Source organism: Hemicordylus capensis, chromosome 17 (assembly GCF_027244095.1).
Source record: "Hemicordylus capensis ecotype Gifberg chromosome 17, rHemCap1.1.pri, whole genome shotgun sequence".
Taxonomy (NCBI): domain Eukaryota; kingdom Metazoa; phylum Chordata; class Lepidosauria; order Squamata; family Cordylidae; genus Hemicordylus; species Hemicordylus capensis.
Window position 1 is genome coordinate 10,947,627 of NC_069673.1, and position 12,231 is coordinate 10,959,857.

Genomic DNA, 12,231 nt, shown 5'->3' on the forward strand with positions numbered 1-12,231 from the left:
GCCGCGCGAGCCGCCGAGGCGGGGGCAGCCCTGGAGACCCCCGGAGAGATGGAAGGGGTGGCCGCCTACGGCATGGACAAGCAGTTCGCCCCCAACCCGGTGCGGATCCTGGACCCTCCTGACAACCCGCAGGCGCGGAAGAACTTCAGCGTCAGCCACCTCCTGGATCTCGAGGAAGTGGCCGCCGGCATGAACGGAGCCAAGGAGCCCGGCCCGGAGGCGAGGGAGGGCGGCCAAGGGGCGCCGCAGGAGCCCTCCGGGGCCAGCAGCGGCAGCGAAGGAGGCGCGCCGCAGGACGGTGAGTCGGGGCGCCCGGGGCGGGGGACCCAGCGAGGGGGCAGACCCCGATCGTGGGACGCTGCGGGGCTGGGGCTGGGCGCGGGACGGTGGCTTCACCTTTGCGGCTTCTTCCCGGCCACGAGCAGGGACGAGTCATCACTCTTGCTCCGTTCTCATGATCCATAATGACCCGTGACAAATCGTCACTTTCAACAGCCATTCAGATACATCCGAGTCGAAGCGCAATGCCTCCAGAACGCATCGCCGTTGTGTTTAGGGCTCTATGCCACAGGGATTCTCCAACCAGGATCCCCAAAGGTTATTTTCTTTCATCATCATTATTACTGTTGTTGTTGTTGTTGTTGGTAATGATGATGATGATGATTTAATCATTATATTGTTAGCATCATATTATGATTATATATTAATCCTGATATTATCATTAACTATAATGGTGATGATGATGATGATGATATCATCATCATATTATTATTATTATTATTATTAAATATAATGATAATGATGCTGATAATATCACCATCATCATATTATCATCATTGCATTATTATTAAATATAATGATGATGATGATATCATCATCATCATTAATAATAGTGATGATGATATTATCATCATTATCATTATATTTAAATATAATGATGATGATGATAACATCATCAATATTAGTAATGATTATAATAATAATATCATCGTCATCATTATATTTATTATAATATCATCATCATTATATTTAATAATAATAAATATAATGATGATGATATCATTATCATCATTATCATCACCATTATATTTAATAATATAATGATTAAATCATCATCATCATTTTATAATAATAATTATTAATCATATTTCTATACCACCTGATATAGACATCTCTAGGGGGTGTGCAGCATTAAAAACATCACAAATGTGAAAACAATATAAAAGCAGTTAAAAGTTATCAGACAGCTAGACACAATCTCCGTGAAGAAGAACATTAACAATTTAGATTTCAGTCAAAAGCCTGGGAAAACAGGAGGGACGTCTGGAGGGTCTTCCTAAAAGCAAGCAGAAAAAAAGAGATGCTCTCGTTTTGGCCGAGAGTGTGTTCCGAAGCCCCGGGGCAGCCACAGAGAAGGCCCGGCCCTGAGTCACCGCCAAACGAGCCGGTGGCAACCGTAACCAGACCTCTCTGGATGATCTTAATAGTCAGGAGGGTTCATGATGACGATGGAATAATAATTAATACTCTTTATTTGTTAGCCACCCCATAACAAAATCTTCTCTGGGGCGGCTGATAACAGCACAACAGTATATATGAATACTGCATATGAATACATATGAATATATGAATACATTCACGCCTTTGCTTTACAGCAAACCCAAGACAAATTGAAACAGAAATCAGAACCTTAAGGAGAGTTTAAAACCACAGTTCTCGTTTTAAAAGCTGGTCTAATAAATGAGTCCTAAGAATCCTTTTAAAAGGGGCAAGCGATGGGGAGGCTTTTATTTTCCTGGCACGTCGGACTACAACTCCCATCACCCCCAACCTTGTGCTTGAGGACCATGAGCATCTGGGGACCCCGGTCTGAGAAGCCCTGCCTCTCAGAAGTGAATCGCGGGGAACCTGTGGAGAAACTCCCGCATGGTGAAAATTACTCCAAGCAGGCCCACGGAAATCAAACATCCTCTTAATTCCAATGGGGCTACTTGGAGTAATTAGGATGAGGATAATTACGCCAAGTAATTATCCACTAAAACTGATGCTGCTGCAGCAAGATCCAGTAGGCGGTTTTCAGCCTGATTAGCGCATTTACTCAGAAATAAATGCTACTACGTTCAGCAGGCTTTTACTCCCTAGAAAGACCGCTTAAGACCGCAGCCTGTAAGCCTCGCTGCGGCTAATGGCAGTGCAAACTCCATGTTTAAGAGGAGGATTCCTGCTGTCTCGGTGACCAGTGGCCAAAGTAGCAGATGCCCACGGACCCTGGCCATTGGGAAAGGCCTTGCATTATATTTGCACCCGAGGAGTCCTATTGCAACCTCTTGGCACTATCATGCATGGTGCTGTGGAGATGTATGCCAGCAAGGGGCACGATCCCTTGGCTTATGCAAGTGTTTTCCAGCTTGGCCACAGGGGAAGTAATTTTGGCAGAATCGCTGGTTCTGTGTTAAGGATCATACACCTTTGTGTTGCGATTAGGAAGAAGATGAGGGCACCGATCCTCTTCTTAAGCATGGAGGTTGCACTGCCCTTAGCAGCAGCGGGCCTTACAGACTGTAGCCTTAAGCCGTCTTTCTAGGGAGTAAAGCCAGCTGAACGCAGTCAAATGTATTTCTGAGTAAATCAGCAGAGAATTAAGGTGAAAAGTTGCAGCATCAGTGTTGGTGGTTAGGATATTATTCCGAGTAGGACCACTGCAGTTAAGAGGATGTTAGGCATTTGATTTCAGTGGGCCTACTCTGAGTAATTTTCCTCACCATCGTTATTGGCAGACTCATCATTATTATTGGCTGATATGATGAGGAAAATTACTAAGAGTTGGCCCATTGAAATTAAGAGGATAAGCATTTGATTTCATTGGGCCTACTTTGAGTAATTTTCATCATCCTCATCATCAGGTGACAGGATGAGAGAAATTACACAGAGTCGTTCCATTGAGATTACGAGGAAAAGTTAAACATTCAATTTCAATGGGATGACTCTGAGTAATTCTCCACATCACGTCCGCCCTTATTTCCCTTGGTCGAGCAAAACTTCTTTTATAAATAACACAATAAGATTGTTGTGCCTAACAATGGGGTGCTAAAAGTGGTTTGCTTGTGGTTTTTATACTAACTGCATCGGGAATGTGTCTAGGTTTAAAGACGGTGTCCATATGGGCCCCTTTCTGACCCCTATTAATGACATTGGGGCTTGCGCATAAATGGTGTGTGATGCTCAAAGCTGAAAGGAGTGTCATGTCTGAAAATGGCAGGAGTTTTATGCACGGCACAGAAATTGCAATAAACTGCATCTCAGCCGACCAGGAGCATTTCCAGACAGCAGGTTTTACTGCAAGTTTGAATTTGCCCCCGCCCCCCCAAAACCCATTGCAAAAAAGTAGATTTTTTTTTTTTAACCCCAGACATAAATTGGGCTGGGCTCTAACGCGCAATAAAAAACCCAAATCGTGTGTGAAGTGCTCCCCGATAGCTCGCAGGGACTTTGGTTCGGTATAAATCTGGCCGATACGTGGACACACACCTTTCATTCCAGAGGAGAAGCGAGCTAAAAGCCCCATCTGGAAATGCTTCAGGACATCTTTCTGTTGAAGCCTCATGGGTGGGAAACCAAAGTATTCTAGCTCATACCTGTTCCTTTTGGTGGGGTTAACCCTAGAGTTGGAAAGCTCTAGACGGCTTGTGATCAACAGGATTTCCAGCTATGCTGGTTCACTTGGAAGCGAATCCGATTCGGTGAAACATACTCCTTCGTATCATAAATGCATCTAGGAGCGCAGTCTTAAGTGACCCCCCCTTCAGTACACCAGTCCTGATAAGGATTCCGCCGTTTAGGTTGGCTTGACGTGGTTATTATTCTTATTTATATTGTAATAACATTCCTTGACCTGGCGCTTTACCGCAGACGAGAGGTCAGGTCTCTGCCCTGAGGTGCTCACAATCTATAAACAGGCTCAAGGAAGTCAACAGAGGAAGGGGAAGGAAATGTAAATAGAGGAAGAACATGTGATGATTTCATAGACCCCCTTCTTCAATTTTGTTATTGGACTATGACTTCCATCATCCCCGGCCGCCATAACCTTCTGGGGATGACAGGAATGTTAGTCCAGCAGTATTAGGGGGTACAACTCAGAGAACCCCCTCCAACAGCATCGATCCCTGTATAGTATATAAGCCATATCATCCATCCATAGTATATAATCCTGGTTAATTATTTTTATCTACATTTCCAATTCTCAAAGGCCGTTGGGGTGAAAAATAGGAAGGCAACGGTCTCTGAGTGAACTGACGTTCGGTGGAAGTATGTAATTTTCCAGGTTGCACAAGCAATGGAGAATTTTGTGTAGCTACAAAGCCTACGCAGTTAATTAAGAGCACTTTACTTAGAATGCATATCATATATTCTCTTGTCCTGGTAGGGCAACAGATTTAATACGGAATTATCTCACCAGCGCCGGGTGCTGGTCTATGTGCTAGATTCAAATCCTGACTTAGTTGCACAGTAACTTGATATCCCCACCAGAACCTGGCCTCAGTTTTCGCATCTGTAAAATGGGAAGGGTGTTATGTTAAACAGAGTAGATAAACATTCTTCCCATTTTACAGATGCGGAAACGGATGCGGAAACTATTTATTTATTTATCAAACTTGTATACCACCCCAAATGTACATCTCTGGGAGGTTCAAACGTATGTCTCTTACATCCATGGTGTCAGTATGAGGATGAAAGATGTGAAGTGGGTGTGTTCTCTTGGGCGATAATGCCAGTCTATAGATTTAAATATGATAAATGAATATGGTGAACGAAGGATATTTCCAGAACTCAGGGTTCGTGGAACAAAGGATTCATACATGCAAGGTATTGCTTGATGACTGTAGCATGTGAAGGAGCAAAGTCAGCTACAACCTTACATATTAATATTATTATTTGCGAAATTTTAATGCCGATTTTCAACCAAAAACAAAATCCGCAAAGCAATTCGCACAGCAAAAGGAATGAAAAGATGGTTCCCTGTCTCCCAAAGATTTACGATTTTTAAAAGGATCATAAGGGCATGACAGCCAGTGTGGTGTAGAGTGCTGGACTAGGGCGGTTCAAATCCCCATTCAGGCGTGAAACTCACGGGGTGAGTCTGGAACAGTCACATATCTCTCAGCCTAACCTACCACACAGGGTTGCTGTGAGAGTAAACCCATGTACACCACTCTGGGATCCTTGAAGGAAGACCAGGATATAAATGTATAATAATAACAACAACAACAACAACAACAATAACAATAACAAAAACGATGATGAAGAAGAAGCAACAGCCACTGGACTGGAGGAGCAAACAGAGATAGTTGCTCTCTGCTTGCTAAATAAGAGAGAAATAGGAACATAGGCAGCTGCCATATACTGAGTCAGACTATTGGTCCATCTAACTCAGTACTGTTGACACAGACTGGCAGCGGCTTCTCCAAGGTTGCAGGCAGGAGCCTCTCTCAGCACTTCATAACCTTGTGGGTTTCCAAATCCTTGTGTGTAAATCTTTGTAGATATATCATGTACAAACAACCACTTTGTATATAATTGTGCTTTGGCAACATACTGTATGCTTTGGTAGTTTGTTGGTTCAATTAAAAAATCTTGTCCTCTCTTGGAGATGCTGCCAGGGAGGGAACTTGGAGCCTAGATGCTCTTCCCAGAGCAGCTCCATCCCCTGAAGGGAATATCTTACAGTGCTCAAACATCAAGTCTCCCTTTCATATGTCTCCCATTCATATGCAACCAGGGCAGACACTGCTTAGCTAAGGGGACAAGTCATGCCTGCTACCACAAGGCCAGCTCTCCTCTCCTTGTCCCCTTAGCTAGGCAGGGTCCACCCTGGTTGCATATGAATGGGAGACTAGACGTGTGAGCCGTCGTGAAGAGACTCATCCCCTGGCACCCAGGTTTGCTCTGCTACCCTCACTGAAGCCAGCTGACCCAGACTGGCAGTGGCTTCTCCAAGGTTGCAGGCAGGAGTCTCTCTCAGCCCAACGTACTGTACGCTTTGCCATTTTGATGGCAGCTGATTCTCTTGCTCCAGAATCCGGTAAATTTATACCATGCCAAGGACATAGCTAGGAGAGAGGGGGCCCATCTTTGCCCCTCTCTCCGGTGGCCCCTCAGAATGAGGGCGATAATTAAGAAAATAGGGAGGGTGGGTTTGGGGGCCCCTCAGGAGCTCGGGGGCCCGGGTTCTTTGGACCAATTCGCTCAATTATAGCTACATCCCTGTACCACGCTCTGTTGTCTTCAGGATTAACATTAAATGTCCCATTTCCCCCATGATCCCTATTGCTCATGTGGGCAAATTAGAATTCTGTGAGAAATTCCCTCTCAAGAGAGGCGTTTGCTGTATTGTGCTCCATTAAGAAAAGAGAGGCACACAGTTATTGGTAAGATAAGACTGCAACCCTATGCATGTTTAAAGGTAAAGTGTGCCGTCAAGTCGATTTCGACTCCTGGCGCCCACAGAGCCCTGTGGTTTTCTTTGGTAGAATGCAGGAGGGGTTGGCCATTGCCTCCTCCCGCACAGTGTGAGATTGATGCCTTTCAGCATCTTCCTGTACCGCTGCTGCCCGATATAGTACCAGCGGGGATTCGAACTGGCAACCTTCTGCTTGTTAGTCAAGCATTTCCCCGCTGCACCATGTTTACCTGAGAGTAAATCTCAGTGAATTGGTAAGACCTGCCCAGAAAACAATTTGTTATGGGTGGCTAACAAATAAATTTGTTTATTATTATTATTGATGATGATGAAGATGAAAAGTAGGGCTGAATTATGACATACTGAGGCCCTAAGCTATGTCAAGCTTGAAAGGCAGCATAGATCTCTCTCTCTCTCTCTCTCTCTCTCTCTCTCTCTCTCTCTCTCTCTCTCTCTCTCCTGCTTCTACATGGTAGAGATGCAACGAAAAACTACGAATCTAACAAAAATGATCTCGCAATGAACTTATATATGTTAGAAATACCTTTCCATGAAAGGACATTTCACATGCGAATACGTTCGAGTTTACGATCCTGCAAAAACGTGAAATCGAAGCGTTTGTTCGATTCGTTCAGTTTGTTCATGCGAGGCCTTCAGTCGTTGCTTACTTAGCTTGTGCCTAAATCTGGCTCTGCATATGGGACGAGGGGCTCATTTTACCTTTAAAAATGGCAAACGAGGCCAGGCCCGCTAAGGTTGCGTCTCAGGCTGGAATGAAGGCCCGGCCAGGCCAGAATTAAATGCAATACTTCAGGAAGCACGGATGATGAGTTATCTTCCGTCTGTAGACAAGGTTGTGTCATAGTTATCCAAGGTATCTGCTTGCATCTCTTTAGGAGAAGATTCCAATGGCTGGTAGACAGCCCTAGTGTGTCCATTCATAGCTGGGGTGTGCAGCTTCTTGAATGTCTGAAAACCAAGCCAAGAGCTTTTGTAAAATGTTGTGCATTTTTTGGTTACATTGTAATATAGTGCCCATGGGAAGGTCTAATCTGGAATGGGGCCAGTGTGTGTTGTATTGTGTGTGTGTGTGTGTGTGTGTACAGATCAGGGCCCTGTGCATGCTCTATTTATAATAGAAAATAGCCCTCGCATTCTCCCCTGCTAACGGAACAAAAAGGCACCAAAGTGATGATTCTCTTACGTTTAGCAGGGGGGGAGCAACTGGCCACATCTGGCCCCAGCACAGCATCCCTCCAGTGACTGTCTACCTTATGTTTCTGTTCAAATGGGAGTCCTTTGGTGAGGTGCACCTTATTCCTTTGCGGTTTCTTTTTCCACTGGAAACCGCTTTGAGAACTTTTGTTGAAAAGCAGTATATAAATTTCTGTGGTAGCAGTGCACTGGTGTCATTTGCATCATGTACCGCTGACCCCAAGTTGGGGGGACAATGAGACAAATGTTTGTCTATGGTTGATCCTCCATTCCCTGCCATGATGTCCCGAACTATGCCCCAAAGAGCCCTAATATTCGTGACACCCATGTCTAACTCCCATTCGGCAGACTAGCTTCTACAAACTTTGACTTCTACAAACCAGCTGGGAAACTTTGTAGAGATACACCTTAGCTAAGCAGGGTCCACCCTGGTTGCTTATGAATGGGAGACTAGAAGTGTGAGCACTGTCAGAGATTCCCCTTAAGGGTTGGAACTGCTCTGGGAAGAGCATCTAGATTCTAAGTCCCCTCCCTGGAGGCACCCAAAAGAGCATTTGAAAGGAGGTTTAAAAATGCAGATTCTGGCTAGCTCCTGCCCAGAATTATCTATGATTCTTCATAACAGAGTAAGTGCATCAGAAATGCCATCAGTAAGTGCATCAGAGAAGCTAATGCAATGAGCTTAAAGTGAAATAGTTCAGACATGATCAGGAGAAATTCCTGGATAGTTGTGATGGGAATGAGCCGGTGAGGAGGCACCGCTCTCTCTCTCTCTCTCTCTCTCTCTCTCTCTCTCTCTCTCTCTCTCTCTCATATGATTACTTCTAGAAGATGTACAATATGTGGGTGTCTTGTGGTTGGCTCTGAAGACTATTGCATTTAATGTGGTTCGGCTTTATTGCATTCTGCCCCTGGATGAAGGGCAGAGGATAAAGGTCATCCATTGGCATTGGAAAAACTGACATTATTTACTGTGAAACAATTTGACTGCACACTTAAAGCATGTAATAAATATCACCAATACACATTTTAGCAAGTGTGTTAGATTGGCTGGAAAGGGGAGGAGTTAAGACACAGGGCAAAAGCATGTTTTTTTGTTTTTATTTTAAATCCACTCATCATTCCAGTTGTAAGTGTGTTTACTCAGAAGTAGGCTTCATTGGTGGGAGTAATACGGCCTTCTGCACTTTGCTGGAAATGGGGCATGGTAGGGGCCCTGCCCTCCAATTTATTTTATTAACCTAAGAAACTTGGCGGCATAAATATCTGGGCGATAGCCAAGTGATGGTTAGTCATAATTAACTCTCCGGGAAATCAAAAGGACCTTGAACTACATATGGCAAATTCCTATTCCACTGTGTTTTGGTCTTTTCTGATGTAGTAATAGTAATAGTAGTAGTGGCTGACATCTAGATTAAGTTAATAGTACTACTCAGGAGTTACTCTATAAGACTATTAATTTCAGTGGCCAACATGATGGGGAAAATTACTCAAAGTCAACACTCTAAAATTAAAAGGACTACTTAGGCAAAAGTACTCAAAGTCATTGCCCTGGAATTAAAAGGACAATTACTCAAAGTTGTCCCATTGAAATGAAAAGGACCAGTTAGGCAGAATTACTCAAAGTCGTCGCTCTGAAATTGAAAGGACAATTACTCAAAGTAGTCCCAATGAAATTAGAAGGAGAGGTTAGGCAAAATTACCCAAAGTTGTCACCCTGAAATTAAAAAGACAAGTTAGTCAACGCCTTGTCCTTTTAATTTCAATGGGACTACTTTGCATATTATTTTCTCTCATTACATCAGCCAGCAGAACTACTCAGCAGTAATTTAGTTTGGGTGACAGATGATGATGATGGTGATGATGATGATGATGCCACCAAAAGTTGTTGGTGCCCTTGGTGCAGTACCAAAAGAACTTGAAAACCTTGGGCATCAATAAAATGACAATACATCAATTCCAGAAGGTCACACTACATGAATACTATGATGAAAGAATTAAAGAATCTTTAATTCTTTAGTTATACTAGACCCTTGGAAAGGGCCCGATAATTAAAGTACCAAATCCAGTCAATAACATCTGGTAGACTGTGTGTATAAACAAACAAACAAACAAACAAACAAACAAACAAACAATACAAGCTACCTGTAGCCAAAAATTGGTGGGACCATAAAATTGAAAAAGTTGTTGAAAATGAAGATGCAAAAATATTATGGGACTGTCGACTACAAACAAACAAAACTTCTGCCACACAATACACCAGATATAGCTGTATTTATTTATTTATTCGATTTCTATGCCGCCCTTCCAAAAATGGCTCAGGGCGGTTTACACAGAGAAATAATAAATCTATAAGATGGAACCTTGTCCCCAAAGGGCTCACAATCTAAAAGAAACATAAGATAGACACCAGCAACAGCCACTGGAGGGATGCTGTGCTGGGGGTGGAGAGGGCCCGTTACTCTCCCCCTGCTAAATAAAGAGAATCACCACATTAAAAGGTGCCTCTTTGCCAAGTTAGCAGGGGTGTAGTCGAGAAGAAAGAAAAACAAATCAAAATAATTGACACAGCCATACCAGGTGATAGCAGAATAGAAGAAAAAGAAATAGAAAAAATAACAAAATGCAAAGATCTACAAATTGCAATTGAAAGGCTGTGGCAGAAAAAGACCAAAATAATCCCAGTGGTAATTGGCGCCCTGGGTGCAGTTCCAAAAGACCTTGAAGAGCACCTCAGCACCAGAGGGGCCACAGAAATCACCATCAGCCAATTAAAAAAAGCAGCTTTACTGGGAACAGCCTATATTCTGCAACGATAACTATAATAATAGCAACGATATTGGTAATAAAATTCAGCCATCCCAGGTCCTTTGGAAAGACTCGATGTCACTCTGGATAAAACAAACCAGTCAATAACACCTGCCTGACTGTGTAAACAAGAAATAACAATATTATTACAGTTTTCATGTGATTACTTACAGTCCGTATCAGTTGAAGTGTATGTAGCTCACAAAAGTGTCTGAAACAGTTTATATATTAGCCTTTAAAGTTCTGGAAGATCCTTGGTTGTTTTTGCTGTTATAGACGAACACAGCTCAGGATATTGTTTTTGTGTTGTGTTTTTCGGGCATTTCATGAGGATTCATTGCATTTATACATTTTGTTGGTGCTATCGATCTTGCTCTGCAAAAGCTGCTCCATACATAAATAACTAAATACCATTACTTTGCATAGAGTTGGATTGTGCCCTTAATTTGTGTTGCGAGGTGGGGAGAGAAGCAACCGATCTATAGGGGTTGGCAGTTCACAGACTATCCTCTCTCTTTTGCAACAGGCCTACAAATCTGACTTTCCAGAAACGATGGGAGCATCTGTGCTCACTTTCCAAATCTCAAAGTAGCCACTGAGTGTGTGGATCTGTGAATTAACACCCTTCGATCAGCTAGAACAATCAGTTAAACTGCCCAGAGACGAAAGTCTGGGGCGGTGTACAAATTAGATGATAGATAGATAGCATTTTAAATGTACACAAAGGGGCTTGTTATAATTGATTGTGTTTTTACACAGTGTTTGATTATTTTTAGTACAAATAATCAATGAAGGTGGCAAGAGATTCCCTCCTGTGTGATTAAAATCAGGGTATGCCTCTTCTAGAGCATACAAGAATACCTCTTCTAGATCATGCAAGAATGCCTCTTCTAGATCATGCAAGAATGCCTCTTCTACATTGATACAAGCAGCCAGCCTTCTAGAGGAGAAGCATTCCCTATTCTCGTTCATTGAAAAACAAAGCAAGTTTGATTCCCCCCCTTAGAACTTTCTTTTATATGTAAGTTTATGCATAGGTCTATTGATTAATCAATTAATGCATTAATTAACTACGAGTCTGCAGTTAGGTGGCAATCCTTGTATGAAAGTGTGTTTGTGTATGCATTAAGGAGAGGGGGAAATATGCCAATTGGCTCTGCATATTAACAAAATGCATGTTGCATTTTCCAATTAACGTTCGCTCCTCTGCTGTCATCACACTTAAATTTCCCCAGAAGTAGAGGAAACGGGGCTTTCCCAGAGCCGAGCACAACAAACCCTAACTCAGTTTTGAGTAGACGTCAGATAGTAACTTTGAGTAGCTTTAACAGTAACTTTGTTCCTACTCAGACAGCTATTTACTCACTGTCTGTTACTACTGTTAGTTGCTACTACTGCTTGTTACTACTCAAGACAGTTACTGCTCAGACACAAACGTGGAGTCGACTCCAGACAGTAACCTTGCAAGTGCATCTCTGTCTGGAAGAAGCTGGTGACGCTTGTGATCTCTTTGCAAACTCCTGCCATTCTGAAGAAAGCTGGCCCCGTAAAAGATAACCCCGTGGCTTCGTTTCCCCTCGTTCACGTTCATAGCAGCGACACCCCAGATTAATCATAACAGGACATACTGTTGAGGTTAAAAATAACAGTTTAAGATGTGATGTGATTGCTACTCTGCTGGAATAACCACAATAAAATTCCAGACCGGGAGTAGCCAACTTCAAAGGGACAGAAGCGCAGAAGTGATTTTT

At 43.1% G+C, this 12,231-nt stretch overlaps 1 protein-coding gene across 2 annotated transcripts in view; it reads left to right on the forward strand.

Moving 5' to 3' along the window:
- PRRX2 (paired related homeobox 2) overlaps window positions 1-12,231 on the forward strand; it is a 68,798-nt gene continuing 56,567 nt past the window's right edge. For both annotated transcript variants that reach the window (XM_053281780.1, XM_053281781.1), the window contains exon 1: window positions 1-298. In XM_053281780.1, coding sequence (XP_053137755.1) covers window positions 49-298 — 250 coding nt within the window. In that variant the 5' untranslated portion in view covers window positions 1-48. The remainder of the gene's footprint in view (window positions 299-12,231) is intronic.